Source organism: Rhinichthys klamathensis, unplaced genomic scaffold (genome assembly GCF_029890125.1).
Source record: "Rhinichthys klamathensis goyatoka isolate OS25496 unplaced genomic scaffold, OSU_Roscu_1.1 h1tg000144l_1, whole genome shotgun sequence".
In the NCBI taxonomy this organism is placed as follows: domain Eukaryota; kingdom Metazoa; phylum Chordata; class Actinopteri; order Cypriniformes; family Leuciscidae; genus Rhinichthys; species Rhinichthys klamathensis.
This window is the reverse complement of record NW_026606679.1, coordinates 252,872-276,190: the sequence shown is the minus strand read 5'-3', so window position 1 is coordinate 276,190 and position 23,319 is coordinate 252,872. Positions and strand designations below refer to the sequence as shown.

The following is a 23,319-nucleotide window of genomic DNA, read 5'->3' as shown; positions in this document are numbered from 1 at the left end:
ATGACAATTAATAGGTAATCTTCATTGCCATTTGAGTGAAATTACTGAACTTAAATATACAAGCTTGATAAAAATGATCATTCTAGAAGAAAATTTCAAATGGCACTTAGAGGCTTTTGCATCTGAACTCTTCGTATATATACTACAATTAGTCAAATAATATTGTAATTTAATATTACAATAAAATGCTTCACAATACCAAAAATTCTTATTTTTTGTAAAATATGCTTCATTTTCCTAATGCAGAATATAATTTCTTTTCATTTTTATTTTGGGGTGAAATATGATCCAGCTTGTTTATTTATAATAAAAAAAAAGTATTTCAACAAAACAGCAGTGTTCATAAGTTATGATGGGGGAGTTGAAAAAGTAATAAAAATGAGTAAATATTAAAAAATAAAAATAAAACACAAAACCCATTTTTTCAGCACATCACCAAAACATGACACTGGTAATATTTTCAACTCATTTAAAAGTCTTATACCCGTCGGTATAAGTAGTCCATTAAAATGACTGTAAATCAGTGTTTAATCACATTTTATATGTGACTTTTGATGTGTGTTATCACGTCTGTATTATTAGTTTTCTTTCTGCACACGTTTCATTGTCCGTTTACAAACTGTATTTGACTACAGTCATCACACAAACTGATTTAATTCACCAAAATACATTTGTGCATGCACTCAAACATGTCAATGTTAAGTCTGTGACGCAGAAAGAAACATATCTTACAAATGTTGTTCAGTGTTTTATGAGCATGTTTCACTACAGAATGCTCGCATTTCTAACAAGAGCTAAAGGACTGTTTCACTAATAAACTTCCTGCTCTTTGTCTCCCTCTTCAGGCCCGGAGGAATGGGCAAACAACCGCAACAAGGCGCCACCAGCAAGGACAAGCAAAGGAGTGTACAGAGAGCAGCCGTATTCCCGGTTCTGACCAGCTACAATCCTTCGTGTGCCCTCCCAAGTAATGGATTTTCTATGGACTCTATTTCCTTTTTTGCAAATAAAATCAACCAAAACGACAAAAATAGAAAGTTGAAGAAGTTGATGGGTAAAACTGACATGGAAGAGACCCCCACAAACGGAATATTACGGGATCACCGGATTATGTAGTTTAAATCAGAGAACCAATCAGAATTCAAATAGACTCACTTATGTCGGAGGGAGGCGGGCACTAGCAGTTGGGGGCGGAGTTATATGAGGTGTACGATGTTTAGATTTAGCAGGTCAGTTTTTTGTAGATACTTTTTTTTTTTGATGGGTGATCAGCTTCAATGTGTCCCTTGTAAATTTGACCTTTAATGAAAATTAAGTAGGAAAAAAGTCAAAGAAAATCTCAGTGCACCTGTTGTTTTTCTTCTTTTCTCTTTTCTAAATGGAAGGTTCTTCAGCGTTAAAGGGCTTATAGGAGCATGTCGTAAGAAAAAAACAAACTTTGTGCAGTTTCAGTTGCGATGAGAAAAGCCTGCATAGTTTTGTCTGGTTTTTGTGTTGAGCGTTTAAACCCTTTAATGAGCTCTGTGGTAATAGGTGTTTTCTCCCAGTGAGCGATCTACTTTTAGACCTTCTCAGGAGCGTCTAAATCAACATTTTTTTAATGTTAATCTGAATGAAATTCACAGTAACATGAATGTGGCTAAAATCCCCAATTCAATTTTCCCAATTTGAGTGGATGTATGATAGATTCCTTCAAGAATTACATCAAGGTAATGACGTTTCGGCACACTTTCCTGTGCAATTCGAATCCATTATAGCGCATATAATCCTTTATACACCACTAATGTTGGTTAGTCCATTAGTATGTCATATAGCGTGGATGGGTTAAAAATAGTGACAGAGCATTTAAAAACAAACGAAAAGCATCGCTTGTGATAGTCTACGAAATTTCAAGGGAATCCAGCAGTTTTGGGCACATTGTGTATCCTTTAAACCTTGTTGTAATGCATTTTAAGTGCACAGCAAAGTGTTACTGGTCATTTCTAAACCAAATACTGTTGACTAAAGTTTAACTAGTACTCTTTTATAAAACTATTAAAAGTCTAATCAAATGTATGCTGAAGTTTAAAAGGTGATAGTAATGAAAATTATTGTGGTACTGGTGGTGGCAGTTTAATACATTTCTGTTAAGAGCTATAATATTTGTAAGCTTGTGTAAGCCCTTTAATTCTCGTCTCAGTTGATTATAAAATAAACTTTTTGAAAGCAAAATGATCATTGTGTTTGAGAGCACATTTTGTCCTTGTTCACTTTGTTAAAAGTGCATAATCTAAACTAATATCTGATGTGTATTATCATTTTAACAAGTGTAGCGTACGTTGTGAGAAAAAGGAATGGGGAAAAAAATCCTTTAAGCCCACATAAATGTGAAAATAAACCAAAAAGTTTAGTAAACCTCCCCCCCCCCCCCCCCCCCTCTTAACTTTGTAGTCCCCCCCACAAAAAAAAAAGAATGAATCTAATGCATGTCACTATTTTGACAAGAATTCCCTTTGTAGAATTAAATTTAATTGCAACCAGCACAATTAAATTCATCTGTAATATACCGTACCCAGCAGCTTGAAATAAATTTCCAATTATAAACCTACCTTATTATCTGTTATAATTCTTTCTACTTGAAAACACATGAGACTCTTCTGTGGTAAAGCATATGAAGTTAATTATCTACTAATATATCTTTAATCATACTCCTTTACATCATTTTTTTTACAAGACTATATAGACACGGTACTATTGCATCAGTAAGATGTTGCACATGGAAAGTAATTCCACATATTGTCTTTCATATTCTAAGATTCAATAATGTAAGCAGTGGCTTTTTGAACTTGGTTCTTTTTTGGGGATTTCTGCTTGCTGTTTTTGCTCTTTCTTCCCCCTTCCGGTCACATGACCGTCTCTATAGTCCACTAAACAGCCCGCCCCCACATGACCTCTAAATGACCCCAGCTGACCTCAGAGCTGATGAGGATGGCGGTAGCTGTATTTACAGGCCTTCGTTCCACAAGGTAAACAACCCGTCACAATCTAATCTCATCTAAACTAGCCCTTAAACTGGATAAAACCAAAACAAATCTGTTCATTTAAAGTTTTTCTTGGCTTACGTTTTTGCTGAGGAACTTAAATTAGAAGGAAAATTGTAAAAAGATTAATAAATAGCTGTAATATTGCTTTAACTAATCATTATTATCACCAATTATGTTTAAGAAGGAGCTAAACTTATATATTTGTATGTGTGCTATAGCTTTAAATAAATGAATGTTTAATATTATCATACTATAAGCTTTGTAAACCATTGCACATTTATGGTAAACTTGAGTTTATTTGTGTCTTTTTCTTGTTGTTGTTGTTGTTTTTTATCAGTACAGCTTCAGTTTTTATGTTTCTCTTTTCTTTTTCAGGTCACGATAGCTGAGCCTGAAGCCGTCAAACGCCACTGATGCTCTTCTCAGATTGTTTGGGGTGAGTTTAATATTTTGAAAAACTCATTTTTGAACTGTGTGTGTGCGTGTGTGTGTGTGTGTGTGTGTAAATATGTGTATGTAACATACACATATTTACACACACACGCACGCACACGCACACGTATGTATGTATATATATATATATATATATATATATATATATATACTGTATATACTATTCAAACTGTTAAAAACAGAATTTTATTTGTTTAATTATTCAATTTATTAATTTTATCGATTGATTTTTTATCTATTGATTGATTGATCTATTGAACTTTATTATACACCTATGTGGAAATTTTCCTTTGGCTTCTCATTTAAAAAAGACTTTATGCAAAATTATGCATTTATTTTTTTATTTATCTTTTTAATAATTGATTGGGTCTTGAACTGTTAAATGAATCTAAATGAAATGAAATGAATATATATACAGTGTATATACACTCACCGGCCACTTTATTAGGTACCCCATGCTAGTAACGGGTTGGACCCCCTTTTGCCTTCAGAACTGCCTCAATTCTTCGTGGCATAGATTCAACAAGGTGCTGGAAGCATTCCTCAGGGAGTTTGGTCCATATTGACATGATGGCATCACACAGTTGCCGCAGATTTGTCGGCTGCACATCCATGATGCGAATCTCCCGTTCCACCACATCCCAAAGATGCTCTATTGGGTTGAGATCTGGTGACTGTGGAGGCCATTTTAGTACAGTGAACTCATTGTCATGTTCAAGAAACCAATTTGAAATGATTAGAGCTTTGTGACATGGTGGAAGTAGCCATCAGAGGATGGGTACATGGTGGCCATAAAGGGATGGACATGGTCAGAAACAATGCTCAGGTAGGCCGTGGCATTTAAACGATGCCCAATTGGCACTAAGGGGCCTAAAGTGTGCCAAGAAAACATCCCCCACACCATTACACCACCACCACCAGCCTGCACAGTGGTAACAAGGCATGATGGTTCCATGTTCTCATTCTGTTTACGCCAAATTCTGACTCTAACATCTGAATGTCTCAACAGAAATCGAGACTCATCAGACCAGGCAACATTTTTCCAGTCTTCAACTGTTCAATTTTGGTGAGCTCTTGCAAATTGTAGCCTCTTTTTCCTATTTGTAGTGGAGATGAGTGGTACCCGGTGGAGTCTTCTGCTGTTGTAGCCCATCCGCCTCAAGGTTGTGCGTGTTGTGGCTTCACAAATGCTTTGCTGCATACCTCGGTTGTAACGAGTGGTTATTTCAGTCACTGTTGCCCTTCTATCAGCTCGAACCAGTCTGGCCATTCTCCTCTGACCTCTGGCATCAACAAGGCATTTCCGCCCACAGAACTGCCACTCACTGGATGTTTTTTCTTTTTCGGACCATTCTCTGTAAACCCTAGAGATGGTTGTGCGTGAAAATCCCAGTAGATTAGCAGTTTCTGAAATACTCAGACCAGCCCTTCTGGCACCAACAATCATGCCACGTTCAAAGTCACTCAAATCAACTTTCTTCCCCATACTGATGCTCGGTTTGAACTGCAGGAGATTGTCTTGACCATGTCTACATGCCTAAATGCACTGAGTTGCCGCCATGTGATTGGCTGCTTAGAAATTAAGTGTTAACGAGCAGTTGGACAGGTGTACCTAATAAAGTGGCCGGTGAGTGTATATATATAAATATATATATACATATATATGTGTGTGTGTGTGTGTGTGTGTGTGTGTGTGTGTGTGTGTGTGTGTGTGTGTAATATTCAGTTTGAATGGAGTATGTTTGTGTGTATGTATTATTTAAACTGTTGAAATATATGATTTGTTTTATTGATTGATTGATCAATTAACTGACTGAACTTTATCCACAAATTTTCCTTTGCCTTCTCATAAAAAAACAATTAAAACACAAACAATAATCATAATCATACAACAAATTAAAAACAACCACCTAAGACTCTTACAATGAATTACTTCCATTAAATATGCTAATTGCCACTGGTATAAAAAAGTTTTTGTAAGTTCAAATAATAGCAAAATTATTACTTCATTTACATGTTTTTATACTTTGTCAATTAAAAAAAGTTAAAAAATTAAATGCAAAAAAAAAATGCATTTCAAATCAGTCCCCTGTGAGGCAGCATTTCAGTTAGGATGCTGTTACTGGTTGAAAACAGATCTATGTAAACACCCTTACAACAAATAATGACACTCTTTTGCAGGACTATCTAGAGGAAACCGCCTTTCAGGGAATGCGATCACTTATTCCTTCCCTTAAAATACTCTCTAGGTGGTCTCTAGTATTATTATACGCACAAATGAGGGGTTTAATGTGTAAACTAACCGAAGTCGTCTGACAGTGATGATTAAAGCAAGAGTTCTATTAAGTGCGTCTGCTGTTAAATCCGCGCCTCGAGAGAGCAGACATGCTTTCCTCCGGCGACTGTCAAACAAGAGCTTCCCTGGCATGAGAGGATAAAGAGCTGAGCCGTCGGGAGAGGAGAGACGGGTAGAGATCTCATAGAGTAATCCTATCAGTGCGACTGCTCTCCGTGTCTGATGACTGCACCGAGTGCCACCCTCTGCCTCGACGCCCTGCCACTCGTGATCTAGTGAAGGTCTGGACTCCTCCGCAGGTTTCACTGGCCATGGACCGCCCCAGAGGACGTCTGACCGTCATGTTTAGGGGTCGATATCCCTACGATAACAGAACGGCGTGCATCCACTAAATGAATCATTCAAGAACGTTGTCGCAAGGCTTTCTTTTTTCCATGAGGGGGTTTGGCTCCACGACTGCTTCGTTTCCAGACGGACCTTTAAAGAACGCGACACACGCGGCTCCCGGAAATCCTGCAGAATTCAACCAATCAGATGACGACTTTGAAACTCCCGAAGTCTGTATTTCCCATTTTTGTGTGCCTTATGCGGTCCGTGGGTGTGACGTCTGAGGCTGAGACTACCCATGATCCAACATTATTGGCATAGAGATCCTTCCTCATACATATGTTCAAAATACAATGATTGGGGATCCACTAATCCGTACATTATCCTATGCAAGTATGAGTGCATCTATTTTCAGCGGAAATTGATCCGATTAGTAAGTTAACAGAAAAGTTGCAGGTCAGTTAAAGGACTTTTAGAACTAAAAGGTTCTTTAGAGTTTCAGCAAAAACTCTTATCAATAACTGTTTTTTCAAGGTTTCTCAAATGTTTTTGTTCCCACTTTTTTCCCCCCACCACCACAAGTGTAATAAACATGCAAGTGGAATGATGAAACGACAGTGTTTATCTCTCCATACCCTCCCTAGATAGACCAGAGAAATGGCTGCATAAATTGTTTTTTTCCAGATTACATCCTGGTCATTCGTACACAAGAAATGAGCAAACAAAAATCACAGAGAAAAATACCTATGCTCTTTTTGATAGCATACTCAGACGCTTAAAACCCAACACATTGTCTCCATAAAGAAATCATTTTTAAATACTTTTTTTTTTTTTTTTGTCTCAGAGAACCGTTGAGTTTGCCGAAAAACAGTAGGTAATTTGCTCTGGAATTTTTACTCAGGTTTTGTGAGAAAAACACAGACTTGGCAGATTTGGACGGCATTAAAATCGCAAAGTGAAACACGGATTTCTCTTAAAGGGATACTCCACTTTTTTTGGAAATAGGCTAATTTTACAACTCCCCCAGAGTTAAACTGTTGAGTTTTACCGTTTTTGAATCCATTCAGCCGATCTCCGGTTCTGGCGGTACCACTTTTAGCATAGCTTAGCATACATCATTGAAGTGGACAAGACCATTAGCATTTCTAAAAAAAAAATGATATGACGCAGCGCATGAAAATAGTTCCGTTGTGTTGACGGATGGTGGCCTATTTTCAGGCGCTGCGTCATATCATTACGCCTGCTGCACTCATGGTACGGCAGTAAAGTTTCTTGATTATTACGCAGGAATGAGAGTATAGTTCCTAGCCATATCAGCCTAGAAAATCGCAACTTTACATTTCCCGTCGGTCTTAGTGCACGATGTAACTACAGAAGAGTCAAGTTTTAAATAGGAAAAATATCGAAACTCTTTGGTCATTTTTTTTTTAGAAATGCTAATGGTCTTGTCCACTTCAGTGATGTATGCTAAGCTATGCTAAAAGTGGTACCGTCAGAACCGGAGATCGGCTGAATGGATTCAAAAACGGTAAAACTCAACAGTTTAACTCTGGGGGAGTTGTAAAATGAGCCTATTTCCAAAAAAAGTGGAGTATCCCTTTAACGTCCCTCTGAAAAACTAGTCCCATCCGAATAGGGCTAAAAAGTGTGTTTGCCATTTGGTTTTGTTCGTTTGATCCAACTTTTTCCTGTTTTTCTCTCGTTTTAGGGAGGTTTGGCCGCATCATCTGATCGTGAAAACTAAAACTGCACGGGCGCTACCGTAGAGAGCTTGTACTCAGCAAGAAAAGCACAATGAGCAGACTTAAAAAGTCCCTCGCGGCCCACAGAGGAGCACGACACTCCTCAGGGAAGACTCAATTTCTACTGGAACTTTCTCGAAAAGGCTTCTGAACCTCTACGAGGTCACAAAGCGCCACACTAAGAGCGTTAATGTGCCAATAACCGGCAGACGAGCGGTCCAGCCTCCTCTCGCTCAGGAAATGGTGCTCTCTGGTCCTCAGGGGAGGCCGTGCTGGGGAAATGGTGCTCTCACAGCTGGCTCAGAGGCGCACTGTGCGCTCTACATGCATTTTGCAGCAGGCTGCACTGAGGGTGAACCCACTTCTGTCTACAGACAGACTAATGGGGTATTGGGGCATGTGTCATGTGCTAACACATTAATACGGGAATTTACTCTTCTGACAGGAGCCGGAGATGTGAATGGGAGAGGCAGAGTGAATATGTAAGCTACATTTATCACACAAAAATGGGAAATGAGATATAATGCAATTTCTGTGTTAAGTTCATTATGAGGATGTCAAATGAATTCATCCTAATAAAGGGACCTTAATCTCATCATCTGGCTTCCCATTAGCTCGTGTAATATTTTCAGTCAGGCCAGTAGTTATGATTTTTACTGTCCCCACCAAATAATAATAATCTATCTATCTATCTAATCTATCTGTCTATCTATCTATCTATCTATCTATCTATCTATCTATCTATCTATCTATCTATCTATCTATCTATCTATCTATCTATCTATCTATCTATCTATCTATCTATCTATCTATCTATCTATCTATCTATCTATCTATCTAATCTATCTGTCTATCTATCTATCTATCTATCTATCTATCTATCTATCTATCTATCTCAGAAATATTTATTTAAATGTATCATTATTTTAATTATTGTTGTTATTAATGTTATTATATTATTATCTGTAATATGTTCGCTATTTTATTTATTTTATTTTTTGCAGGAACATTTTGAAACATTTTGACAAATTTGAAATTATACAGCTATCACTACTTGTACATGTTTCGTGACTAACTTGTGAAGTGGGACTAAGTAAATTGGTTGGAGTGAAGAAATAAAAATAAAGTGAAGACAAAATTTAGTCTCACTTTCTTGCCACAGTTGCTTCAAGTTGTGTGACTGTCATGCTTTCTAGGGTTGTATAGGTGACAAGTAGGGGGTCACTGTTTCTGTCATGTTTCTATGGACTTTTATTATGAATTTGTCTTGTTTCATTTGACTTATTTTCACCTGTGTATACATAGCCCTTTGTTTGTCCCAGTCCTTTGTCTAGGGTGACCACCATCAAACAAAGCGAATGTGGGACGATTACTACGTTTGTGTGGGACAATGTGGGACATGTTACCAACACTAAAACATAACCTGAAACTGTTATATAATGTCTATATAACTTAATAAAAACATTTGTATTCTGCCTTTCAGCTGATAAAAATACTTTGTTCTTTAGTCTCTTCCAGAAAACACCATTACATCACAATGTAACTTAACATGTCTTTATTTAACATGCCATTTAAATTCAACATCACTAAGCACAAAGGCAGCATGCATCATGCAGATAATTACTTTTGAAACAGTTCTGACCAAGTCCAACTAAACCCCCCCCCCCCCCCCCCCCCCCCCCCAAAAAAAACAATGAACAAATAAAATATAAAACAACATGAAATTAGTTAATTGACAGTCTTATATATTAAGAATATATGAAACCAAAAACTTTCCTATTTTTAGAAGGTAACAAGTTGATAAATTCTGTTAAATTAAAATTTTAATTTACCGAATTATCCATTTGTTTTCTGACAGGGAACACATGGAACGAATCACCGCTCCACGTTTTGATTGACAGCCGTCACAACCTACCAGTGACCGTGTTCACTCCTTTCAACCATTGGATAGGATTTAAAAAACGGCTGTTGTAGTTGCACTTCTGACGAAGCGCTGTTAAATATAGGTGAAAAACTACGCCGCAAAAAGAATAAATAAAATGCTTTCTTAAAAAGGCAAAAGAACGCATGCACAAAGGCTTTGTCTGGTGTTGATTGTGTTTGATAATTGCTTGGGATGCTTCTCATTTGTTATTTGTGCATCCTCGCTTCCTTTCCTCGCGCCGCCTGTCCTGATTTCTGCAATCCTATTACAAATCACACTGTACGACATGGATCTAATAAACTTGGGTACGACATGTATGTAGACTTTGAACCTCTCTCACTGTATGACAGTACAGGAGCCACGACCATATACGAGCAATGATAGGTCACCTTTTTGTCTGGGATAGCCCAATATAGTACAATGAGTACCGGGCATTAGGATACGAGGGAAGGATACACCTGTGTATCCTCGATCATGACTCCTCAGATGCCCTTAAAGATGGCTGAGTTCGATCGGAGGACTGAGGAGCGAGGAAACAAGGAAGCATCTATTTGAGTATTGAGAAGAAAAATATATATATTTGGTACCCATACTCTTGTAGTTGTTTGCACAGAGCACACATACACATGCCAACAGCTCACATATTTATAACATCCTGCAGTTAAAGTCAAAACTGACCATATTAACATTTACCATCCAATCAGTTCCTCCTGGATAAAAACAAGTCCCGCCCAAAAATGATGTTCATGTTCAGTGTCGTCCTGCCGTCTTTCAGCACCATGGACAGCGGCCGCCTCTCCACCGACTGAAGTCATTACTGTTGACAATCTAAATGTAACCCATACCTGTCCTAGTCTGATTATATTTCATTCACTGTTTTGTTTTTTCTCACTGTAAATAAAATCTGAATTTCTTTAGTGAGTCATTTACTACAACACTAAGTTGAAGGGCATATTCATAGTATCATTATGATATATACACATAGACATTCTAATTGAATTCATTTATAGTACAATGCACGTTGTGATGGTATCTGCATCAGATACGCAAATTACATTTTATTTATTTGAAGCATATGTTTATTTTATTTAGAAATCTGTTTTTTTTTTTTTTTTTTTTTGTTGAGCTGGAGCTGGACGCCCATATGAAACATATATTGTGCATATTGATCAGATTCACTTAAGTGTTGTTGGCGATGATCACATAAGGGAAACTATAGTATGTTTTACTGCATGTTCACGGATCACCATAAACACAGGCTCGTTTTACTCTTCCTCTGGTTTCCATTGATCAGTGTGGATGTTCTTCACTTCTTCTGAAACAGATACAGTGGATGTGTACACCTTTCAACCTGTTAATGGTTTTATGTGGTCTCATAAAACATTGAAAAGTGAATTTGAGAATCATTGGGTGCACACATCCACATTCCAACCGCCCACATACAGTATCTATAACATCCTGCAGAGAAAGTCAACATGAAATCAAAAGTGACTCTATTTACATTCATCCAATCAATTCCTTGATAAAATCAAGACCAGCACAACTTATTTTCTCGTTCAGTGCTTTGGTTCACTTAAAATTATGTCACATTATGCACATGAAATTGGTTATAAATACCATTTCATGCTGACTTTGAGTCGATAAGATCGTTCTGGGTTTATTCCTATATACTACTCAAATAAAATCAAAATATTTATCAGGAACTAACTCATCTAGTCTAGTTACACACTGTTCTTGAACATTTATAAAGAGTTAATCTGTTGTCTGAGGAGTGCGGTGTAATTTAAAGGGGCCGTAATAATTCAGAAACTCTTATTAGCGACACCGGTGGCCGTTCAGGGAACTGCAGCCAGCAACTTATCGCTCGTCTCGCAGTCATGCAAACGTAACGTACAAGAGACTGAACGTGTTTCAATGCCCCATATACTCACAGCGACATTCTTTTTCGTTCTTTGCTAAGAAGTAAAAAAATAAGTTGAAAATACCTTTGCAGCGATATACGGTGAATGAACATCCACACACTGTCCACGCTGCTGATAGTGACGTTAAAAGATGAATATGTAAATATGTTCTGCGCGCTTTCCTCTCAATAACAAAAATGAACATACAAGCAGCAGTTAAGAAAGCATCTGATCATAATAATGTGGATATGTTTGCACCAGCTCTGCAATTCACCAGCATCATGTTGATAGGTGAGTTCATTAAATTTACACTGTTATGATAGTTTGAATATGATAGTATATTTGAGAACACAAATGCACTGTTAAAAAATAAATAAATAAATAAATTGGATATTTTTGTCATTTCAACTTAAATGACATTAAACTGACTTAAAAAATGAGTTGAATGTCACATCCTTTTGATTTTCCCGGCAAAAACGTCCAGGTTTTCATACACAACCGAGGAAGTCTGGGAAGGTCTTGTTTTTAAAATTTAGTTACATTAATTTTAAGTAATACATGAAAATTCTTACATACAGCCCCTTTAATTCTTGAATGAGTGCAACAAGTTCTTTGGTATATTTCATGTTTTTCTGCTTTTTCTTACAGGACATTTTGTACATGTATAGCACTAATTCCCCTATGGATCTCAAAAATTATTTAAAATTACACCATAAAAAATCAACTTAAATTATGTTAAACTGACTTGAAAAATGAGTTAAATCTTGTATAAAAAAGGTGAAATTTCTTATTTTAATGAGTTAAAGCAATGTAAAACATATGTTGTCATAACATATTGATCATATATTTTTTTTACAGTGTACATTGATGTGTATTTTTTATGGTGGCTGAAACTAAATTAATTTTCTATGCCATGCAATAGTATGCACAGCTTTTTAAAATGACCTAGCCAGCTTTTTTCAATACATCTATGCGTCTCACACTTTTATTTGCTTAATTAACTCAAAGTGTCTGTTGCTTTTCTCCTTTATTAAACCTCTGTGATCCACCTTAAAAGTTTCTTTATGTTCCTAAGAAGCTGCAATCCGCAAAGATCAATAAACCTCTGGTGGAGTGTTTGAAGTTGGTTTCCTGGCAGAGAACCTGTTTTTCACAGGGTTTTAGGGCAGGCGCAGTGGTGCATGCGCACATTTAGCCAGCGGCCCGTCCTCTGTTTCAGTCAGAGGTCAGGATCAGGGCTGAGTCATGGCCTCGTCATCTGATACCACTAGGTTTAGTCATTGCATAATTAGACTTGTGTTTGGGAAGGCCTAAACACACAGCTTTTAAAAGGTGTCGCAAAGCCTGTGACAATTATGGAGATGGGACCGGTTTCATAAGAATAATTATGAACATTTGCATAATTCTGTTAAATCATGTTAGAGACCTTTCCCCCCTAGCCTAGATCATTTTTTTCTTTCTTTTTTTACAAATGATGGGTTGACATTTGTTCAAGCCAAATATATAGATAGATAAACACAGAAAAACAAATAGTGGCCAAAAGTAAGGAGATATTTGTTTATAATGGCTCAATCCATCCATCCATCCATCCATCCATCCATCCATCCATCCATCCATCCATCCATCCATCTATCTATCTATCTATCTATCTATCTATCTATCTATCTATCTATCTATCTATCTATCTATCTATCTATCTATCTATCTAGCTATCTATCTATCTATCTATCTATCTATCTATCTATCTATCTATCTATCCATCCATCCATCTATCCATCCATCCATCCATCTATCGGTTGACGGTGTAGTTTAGGTATTCGCGTGAGATCATATTTTCCATCATGTTTTTTCTTGGCTGCTTCTGTAAGAGCTAATATTTATATCTGTCCGTGAAATTTGTATGTTTTCGTGGGACGTTTCTCCCAGTGTCTTCGATTCTTAGACTGAAGTAAAAGAAGTCCATCTGGTGGTCTCTTTCTGTCTCCCATCCTCTCTCTTTGTTCAACTTCATCACAGTGAAACAAGCTTGAAGTGTAACTTCAGAGAATGAATCATTTCGAAGCATATGTGCTGACAGTCCCTCATGAGTTCCTGCTCCTCATTCGCTCATCAGAGGAATGAGTGTTTGAAATATCAACAGAATACATGTTACTTTTTGCATAAGCAATGAAATATAAAAAATAAATAAAATAAAGAGAATGCCTTCAAAATGTTCTGTCTTTGATCATTTGTGTTCCCTGATCTTCCATAAATATGAAATAAACATAATAATAATAATAATAAATAATAAACGTGTGGTGTTTAAAACTTTTGACATGATTTAGTCTACAATCATAAAAAAACATAATAATGTTTATAAAAAATAATGAAATATTTTGAACTGTCTCATAAAGTCTTTATAAAATTCCTTCTCCTTGTGCTTAAACATAGACAACTGTAAGTTACTGGTTGATTTCTCCTAAAGTGTTAACACTGTTTCTGTTTTGCTATCAAAACATTTGAATAATGAATTGATGAGCTCAGTTTTCCTGTTCAATATGCAGCCCTATGTCACAATACACAGTGAACCAGGACATTGACGGGAGCGAGTGCTAGATAATCTGTCTCTCTCTCATATTATTTGACATTTGGTACATCAGATTTAGAGACATGGTCATATTGACATTTAATTTCCCCCACTTCTACTCCATTCTGTGTTCGTCTTCCTTGTCTTAAAGAAGAGAGGTGAAAGGTAAACAGGATGAGAGGTCAAAGTTTGTTTCTGCAGTTTGCCGGGATTTAAATCATCCTCACCATAAATTTATCAGGAAATGACATGAACTTTCTGTCTCAAGTATTGACACGGCCCAATCTTTTCATCTAAAGCTCTTGCTTGGTGATGACCCAGGTCATTTGTAAAGAGGTTACATTTAAAAGGAGATTAATGGCCTCACGTTAAGCCACGTTGCATGATTCAAATACACCTCAGAGAAACTAATAAGGGATTCAAAGCAGAGAATAAGACACGTACACACAGATACTTTGGGATCTTGTAAACAAGACTTGTGTCACTACAATAAAATAAATGTGTGGCTATTCTCTATTAGCCTACTGTTTATCCTATTCATTTTTATCAATCTTTCTTATTTTTTTTTTGGAAATTAATTCATATAATTAACTGCATGCAGTTATGCTTTCATAGAAATGCAACATGGATAGATATATTATAGTAATAATAACTGAACAAGCGATATTAATATCATACAGAATATATGGTTAATTTGCGTCAACAAAAGTTGCCGTTACATTTCCTCCTTCTTGTCCTTATATGGTAACGCAGGCCGCAACACTTCCGCTGAGAAGAACAAACTAAACAGTTCAGCTTCATAGACGCGCCAGATTTAAGATTTTCACTGAAAGGTTAATTAAATTTAATTTATTCCTCACACAAAGCTATAATATGACTTGGAATATAGCGCATAGAGCCGTAATTATTACCTTTATGACGCTGTTATGGTACTTCTTGGGCTTTTTGTTCATCAGCGCCTGCTCCCACCTGCGTCGTGTGGAAACACTAAACATTTCCAGCTCCACGGATAAAGTCACACGACACGAGTAAGTAAACTTAAAACATTTTGGGGTCAACTAACCCTTTAGTATCCTTGAATAGAAGAATACATCCAAGTTTTACTTTTTAAGCATTTACATTTCCTGACCTGACATTGACACCACCATAAAGCTGTTTTGATATGCAGTCAACCTGACAGGAAGATGACAAGTGTCATACTGTGAAGAGTTTATCTGCTAAGAGAAAATATATAATATGACGAAAGTTAAGTACAGAATGATGGATTATACAGCAGAAAAGAGCGAGTCAGGTTGTCTTAGAAGAAATAAATGAAAGGTTTTACTCTCATGATGTTGACTTTTGAATACTGAACTGATGTTTTCCATCCTCTATCCTTGACTCTAACAATAAGTCTTTCCGCGGTTTTAGACCATAGGACCTCAATCAGTATAGTTTCTTAAACTGTTTCACTTATGAGGACCTGTAGCTGGTTTACATTGATGTTGATTTATTTATTTGTGTGTGTGTGTGTGTGTAAATAGCCTAGTAGTTTACTTTATATGTAGGTAGGAGTATTTGGAGTGTACTTGTAATAGATTGTGGACATTGAGATGAAAAAACACTCAGGACTTCTGTAATTTGAGTAATTGTCTGCTGGATATAAAGTAGTTAAGTGTTAGGTGGCAATATCAGTTTTTTTCAAATGCAAGATCTGCCAGTTTGTGTGCCATGTGTTAGTCATGCCATCTTGTATTGAATGCATTATGGAATGTACCTCTCTCAAGAATGTTAATTGCTTGGCAGATATGCCGATTTCTCAAAAGAATGGCATTAATGACTTGTTATGACTGAAAAATGTGAAATGGCGTCAGCATAAACAGACATTTTGTTATGCTTCACATTACCGTGTCCAAGATACATGATGTGACATGTAAATTTAGTTACAAGCTGTGAAATGGCGTCAACCCTTGATGTGAATGTAGCATTGACGAAAATGTGCAGGTATTTGCAACGCATCATGATGCATTGTGATATTGAATAGAATTGTTGACATGAAAATCGTAATTAAAGGCACACTGCGGAACTTTTTGGCCACTAGTGGCGCTCGACCTGTAACTTTCACGTCTAGCGTCCCTAGAGGCCACAAGCTCCGCAGCACTGTCGCAAAAGTCAACCGGTCCGCCTATAGACAGTGGGTCAGCTTCCCGTGTCTTTAGATCAGTGGTTCTCAATCTTGGTCCTAGGGAGCCACTGCTCTGCACATTTTATATGTCTCCTTTATCTGACACACCCACTTCAGTTAATAAAGCTCTTTCCTAACGAGCTGATGATCTGAATCAGGTGTGTTAAATGAGGGAGACATACAAACTGTGCAGAGCAGTGGCTCCCTAGGACCAGGATTGAGAACCACTGCTTTAGATTATGTGTGCTTGCAGTGTTTGAGGCGGGCAGCCTGGCCGCGGTCGATTCCCTTATAGCAGTCTGCTGAGAGAGAGCGAGCGGGGCGAGCCCCGTGGGGCTTATGGTGTGTTCACACCGAACGCGAATAGAGCGTCAAATACGCGTCTATCGCGTCTAGTTAGACGCTTGAACATTCGCTCGAGTTCAAATATTTCAACTTGCGCGGAAGACATTCGCGGCAAACGCGTCGCCCAATTCGCGTCATTCGCAACGCCTGGCGCGAATGATGCGTCTATTCGCGTCTTTGCATTGACTTTGTATGTAATCTACTCGCGGAAATAATTAAATTCGCGTTCGGTGTGAACACACCATTAGTGCTAACATGTCTGTGAGTGAATGTGGGCGCGGGACGGCGGGCACATTTACTGCACTAAAAACACCGTCGGCCTGAGCTGACTGTAAGCTATGTGTGTTGGTTTCGTTTTACAGAAACCGTGGGACATGTTGTCTGTAGTGTTTGTGGGCACTGAGTCGTGGGAACGTTCACTACATTTAATGTAGCAGCTACATTTGACATGAGTCGATTTTATTTGTTCGAGCCCTGCACTGTGGCGGGCTGTGTTTGTGTGTAGAAATGAACAATGGGCTGTGGGCATTTTATTACACTCATAACACCATCGGCTGTGGCCGGAATACCAGACAATACTACACTGCTTATATGATTTATCTGTGTCACCTTGGAAACGGCATTTGTGTGCAGGCAAGCGTTAGCATCGGTCGGGCACCCATCCTCCTCCTGTAGCTCCATAGACGTGTAACGTTAGCTCACGCCAGCGAGCGAACGCTGGACCAATGGTGATCCTCGTCCTGGCTTTTCATTTGTCACTATGCCCTTTTCTTTTTTTTAGTGTCCTCTGACAAAACCTTTGCCTTCTTCCTTGTAGCTGTTGGTTCGGCCATGACAAAAACATACAGACGGCAATCAAACGCGAGTTGAGCACTCACGTCAGAATCTGAGGAAGTTGTGGGTGGTGGGGGAAGTGACGTATGCCGTAAAGCGGTCGAATTTTGTAGTTCTTTTTGTGCTCGGGTTCCTACCCGAACCCCGAAGTTACATAGTGCTAGTAAAAGCGATACAGACACCTTCAGGCTACGGCAGACGTGTCATTCAACCTATTGTAAGTCGATGTACCATCTCAATGGGTTTTGGTAATATATTATAAAGGTTGAAAAGTTCCACAGTGTGCCTTTAAATTGAATCGTCAGACCAGTGATGATTCACACCCCTAGTATTAATTTCCCCTTGTTTTAGTTCAATCAAAACAGGGGAACGAATTAATACTACGTAACCATGATTTACTAAAACAAGGGAACAAATTATTATATCGTGCACACTTAATTATTATATATATATATATATATATATATATATATATATATATATATATATATATATATATATATATATATATATATATATATATATATATATATATATATTTATATTTGTCATGTCCAGGGCTCCGTACTAGGATTTCTGGCAAAAGTTTTATGATATTCTTGTGTCTAGATTATGTCTTGAGTAACTTTTTTGCCTGTTTTTATTGTCCATTAAAACTAGGAAAGTAAGTGGATAGAAGGGGGCAGGGTAAGAAAGAAAAAAAAAAAAGGATAGAAAAGTGACTTATTAAACCCACAGTTTGATTCGACCAGTTCACTTTGCCAGAAGCTGTGAGCTGTTACGGCACTGGCGCACAACAAAAACTAAAAAAACAAAATGCGAGTGGCATTTATTCTCAAAAATATTGCTGGCAAGGCCTCAGAGGCTGCAGCTCTAACTGCCCTCCCCTTCAGCCACTGTTCCCCCTCATCAGCATCAGAGACTGGCAGCTCGCTTCAATCCTGAGGGGGAGACGCCGTCTCTGGGGAGACCGGCCTGGATGGCACGGCCTAATTGGGGCCCGAGGATGAGGGGCCTGCTGCAGCTGCCCTGTCAGAGGAACGAGGGTCCCGCTACAGCCACCACACGCAGTTACAGGTCAGTGAAGAGGAGAACCACAGCGAGACATGGCTAGCAGAGAGTTGCAACATCTGAAGGCTGTACAAGTTTTTTTTAATTTCATAACAAAATTTCATCTTCGAAGATTAAGCATAAGTGCTTTCAATTCTGTAAAAGCGGGAGAGAGACGGACAGAAAGAAAAAACAATGAAAAGATAACAGAAAAAACAATCAGCCGTTTTCCTTATCTTGGTGCCCGTAGGTCACAAAATAGCCAGTCAAACAGGAGGGTTTATAAATTAGAAATATGTAAATTGAAAGGCTTGATTTGTATTCTGGCTTGATTTGTGTTCCTCTGAGACTTTTCCCTCATATATGACCATTATACTGTTTTAAAAGGATTATGGCTATCACAAACCATACTCAATTGAGACAGTCAGTAGCTATAATGAAAACGGCTCCTTCAAATGGAAGTAATTTGAATTCAAAAGCAAGAGGGAGTGATTTTTAAAATGAAGGAACCCGAGTTAATGAAGAAATGTGGAGGCAGCATTCGGCTGCTGAATTAGGAAGAAAGAAAAACAAGATGGGATTTGCAGGATTTGAGAATACAAGGTTGATTTTCAAATACAGCAATTTTGTGTTCAAAATCAAATTATAAGGCTGCTTTGATTTTATATTTGCAGCGTGGTGTTTCTTGTCTGTCGTTTGGTCTGGTCATGCATTAAGGTAATTGTAAGGATCGTCTGAGTTTATTTTAGCTGCAGATTTGTTCTGCATTTGTTTTGTTTAATAGGCACTATGATCTGTGAGGAACAGTGAGGCTTTTTTCCACGCTGTGGGTTTTGGCACCGTACCAATCCTCATTCCTGCCTCAGCATTTCAGCGTGTTGAGACCGCTGCTTACACGGCCTTTGCTGTCCATGATAGAGAGTCAACGGTGACAAACAGGTACGTTTGACATTACCCTTGACCAAGGACTTGAAAACCCCAGGAAAACATGTACTCACACACACATACACCAAAGTGCTCCCTCAAACCTATTCAATGTGCTGATTTCCCTCTGCTCTCATTTCCTATCTTCTCTCTCCTATTTCTGGTTTTAAATATCACTGACCAACATTTATGCAGACAGGAAGAAGGGAGGTAGCCTTGTTAGACAGCAGAATTGAAGATGCTCTCTGTTTAACAACAAAGTGTAAAACAATTGTTTTGTCATGATGAAATGGAAGTAGCAACTTTTATCTTCTGTATTCTGATGTACATCCAAGTGTGTAATGGATTATCGAAAAAGTAAAAAAAAGTTGATTGAAAAATGATTGAAGAAGTCCTGCGTGTACTTTACGTCACCACACCGAAGTCCAGTTTCAACGTAAGGTGTAGTTATGACATTGGTCAATTGTTTTTTGCCTGGCTACCAGTTTCTCTGTAGCTGGCTAAGTGCGCTATTTGAGCGACGTAAACACAAATTATTAATAAAATGAAAAGAAATATCTGATCATCCTCCATAACACGGCCCCTATTTACATCTGATATTGTCTGGAAACTATTATCTTACCAAGGCAAATGACTGACGGCTGTATTCACTTCCAAAGAGCTCTGTTATCAGCCCTGCAGTGGAAAATGAAACCATATCCATTTCGGCTGGGCCAGATCGCCACAAAATGGAACGGTTAAGCAAAGAAAATGGTTTGGGCCGACAGTGGAAAAGTGGCTTTTTGATAAAAAATTGGATCGGAAAAACATGTAAAAAATTAAACGGATGTAAGGATGAATTGTTCACAATAAGATCTATAACATGCATTTAGAAAATAGAATTACATTTCATGTAATTCCCATCCAATTTTAATGGTGAGAAGTTTTTCTCCTTATGGTGTCTACTAGGGGTGCAACGGATTGCATTTCAATTTTTCTTGACAATTTACAATTCATGCTTTTTTAAACCATTCAAGTGAGAGAAGAGGTGAAAGAGAACTCGATTACGTGCACACACAGAGAGAGGCACATTTCAGATAGTGTGCAAACTCTGAATTGATTCCTCTTGCGCTTCAACGAACACATACACACAAAATTATGTAAAAATACACACCTCTGCAAAGTATTCTCGTAAACGCAGTCGGTTATGTCTTAAGTGAACTTAAACTGTTGAGAAAGAAATCGGATGTGTATCATAATATTGGATCCGTTCATTAGGTCTTAAAGTGACAGCAGCCTGTACAAACGTCTCAGGTTACGTATGTAACCCTGGTTCCCTGAGAGGGAACGAGACGCTGCGTTTGAGACGCGGTGGGAACGCTCTGCGTGATTGCGTCATGAAGCACGTGTAAAATCAGTCCAATGGAAGCCCGATACGTCATGGGTGACGTCATAGACCAGGAAACTATAAATCACCCTTGAAAACAGACCGCGACAGCTTCTGAAAAAGTCTGAAGCAAGTCGATCAGGGCATGCAGGAAGTATGGCAGGCAAACGCAGCGTCTCGTTCCCTCTCAGGGAACCAGGGTTACATACGTAACCTGAGACGTTCCCTTTCAAGGGAACTTCGAGCTGCGTTTGAGACGCGGTGGGAACCCCATACCCACTACGCCATAGTGACAAATGCCCGTTCTGTGTGAAGTCCTTGCGCACACTAAGAAGCAAGCAACCTCGCCCCAGGAGTGGAGAGGTCAAGGTCATAAAACCTGACAAATGTATGTGGAGAGGACCAACCTGCCGCATTACAAATGTCAAGAAGGGAAACACCCGAAATTAAGGCCGTAGAGGCCGCCATACTCCTTGTAGAATGGGCCCGTACAGCCATAGGTGAAGGCTGACCGGCCGCTTCATAAGCCAATGATATAGCCTCAACTATCCATTTGCTCATAACCTGTTTAGATGCAGGGCACCCTCTTCTGAGTGACCCAAAACATACAAATAACTGCTCTGACTTACGCCACAGGGCAGCTCTGTGAACGTAGGCATCCAATGCCCGAACTGGACATAACAGGTTCAGTTGTTCCTGATCTGGGGTATTAAAAGGTGGAGGATAAAAGGCCTGCAACACTATTGGGCCCCTAACATTAACTGGGACCTTAGGAATATAACCCGGTCTAGGGTATAGAAATGCTTTCACCATACCAGGTGCAAATTCCAGACATGACGGAGCAACCGACAGGGCATGCAAATCTCCAATTCTCTTGATAGATGAAATAGCAAGGAGAAATAAAGCTTTCAAAGTGAGGAATTTTTCTGAAACCTCTTCAATAGGCTCGAAGGGAGCCAGAGCCAGACCCTCAAGTACAATGGCTTAATCCCAAGCCGGTGCTCTAGAGTGCAGTGCAGGTCTCAACCTCAATGTACCACGGAGAAAACGAGTAATCAGAGGATCTCTCCCAATAGAAGTACCCCCCAGAGAGGTATGATAGGCCGAAATAGCCGCCACATAAACTTTTAAGGTGGAAGTAGATAATCCAGCAGAGAAACGGTCTTGCAGAAAATCGAGAACTGAACCAACAGGGCAGTTAACAGGATCTAACTGACGCTCACCACACCAGGTGGAGAATAATTTCCATTTCAGTGCATACAGTCTTCTCGTGGAAGGAGCTCTGGAATGGAGAATGTCTCAACGACCTCAGTCGAGAGACTGGATTCTATGAGCCTGGCCCCCTCAGAGGCCAGGCCCACAGTTTCCACAACTCCGGTCGAGGGTGAAATATCGTGCCCCCTGCCTGGGACAGCAGGTCCCTCCTGAACGGAATCTCCATGGGAGAGCCGTCCAGAAGAGACAAAGTCCGAGAACCAAACTCGAGTCGGCCAGTACGGGGCTACTAGTAGCAGATGAGCCCCTTCCCGGCGAACCCTCTCCAGAACCTCCGGGAGCATAGATATCGGGGGTAATGCGTACAGGTGCAGCCTCGGCCACACCTGCACCATCGCATCCAGTCTGAGAAGAGCTGGCTGCGTGAGGGGGAACCATATAGAGCAATGCGTTGTACAAACGATGTGAAAGGTCGACTTGACTTTAGTTAGACCAAAGTTCTCCCTAAGAAGCTCCACCACCTCGGGGTGAAGTCTCCAATCCCCTGGGCCTCAGCCCCTGCCTCAACAGGATATCTGCTCTGATATACGAGACCATCAGTGTGTTGTCCGCCATTCGCCGAGCAACCACTCATGATCGCCCCCACTTGTGAGGGAAGCATCCGTCGATAGCAATATGCGTCGACAAGAAGCCCCCAACACTGGGCCTGGGCGAGGAACCAAGGTTCTTCCACATGACCGAAGCACGAAGGCATAGCCGCGTGACCTTGATCATACGAAAACGTATTTCCCCTCGGAGAAAAACCCCTTGGTCCTGAGCCACCACTGCAGGGGTCTCATGAACAGAAGGCCAAAAGTAATACGTTGGACGCAACTGCCATGAGACCCACCCGTCTGAAACTGTTTCACAGTGAGTGACTGGCCTAGATATACCCCATTACGGCTGTAAGAATTGCTACACCTAGAAAAGTGGTCCTCAGAGCACACTCTTCTTGGCGTTGAGAGGCAATTCCAACATCCTTAATGAGACAGAACGACATCTCGATGCCGAACTGCCATAAACTCAGATTGAGCTAGGAACAACCAATCATTGATGTAGTATAATACGCGAATGCCCTGGAGTCTCAGAAGAGCCAGAGCTGCATCCACGCATACTGTAAAGGTGTGGGGTAATAAACCTAGGCCGAATG

At 39.2% G+C, this 23,319-nt stretch overlaps 1 protein-coding gene across 3 annotated transcripts in view; it reads left to right on the top strand.

Moving 5' to 3' along the window:
* khdrbs3 (KH domain containing, RNA binding, signal transduction associated 3) overlaps positions 1–8,133 on the top strand; it is a 156,891-nt gene extending 148,758 nt beyond the window's left edge. For 2 of the 3 annotated variants that reach the window (XM_056257773.1, XM_056257774.1), the window contains exon 9: positions 846–1,600. In XM_056257773.1, coding sequence (XP_056113748.1) covers positions 846–937 — 92 coding nt within the window. In that variant the 3' untranslated portion in view covers positions 938–1,600. Of the gene's footprint in view, positions 1–845; positions 1,601–3,398; positions 3,460–7,807 lie in introns of those variants that run through there. The other variant, XR_008807700.1, reaches the window with a different exon arrangement.
* Positions 8,134–23,319: the final 15,186 nt, after the last annotated feature.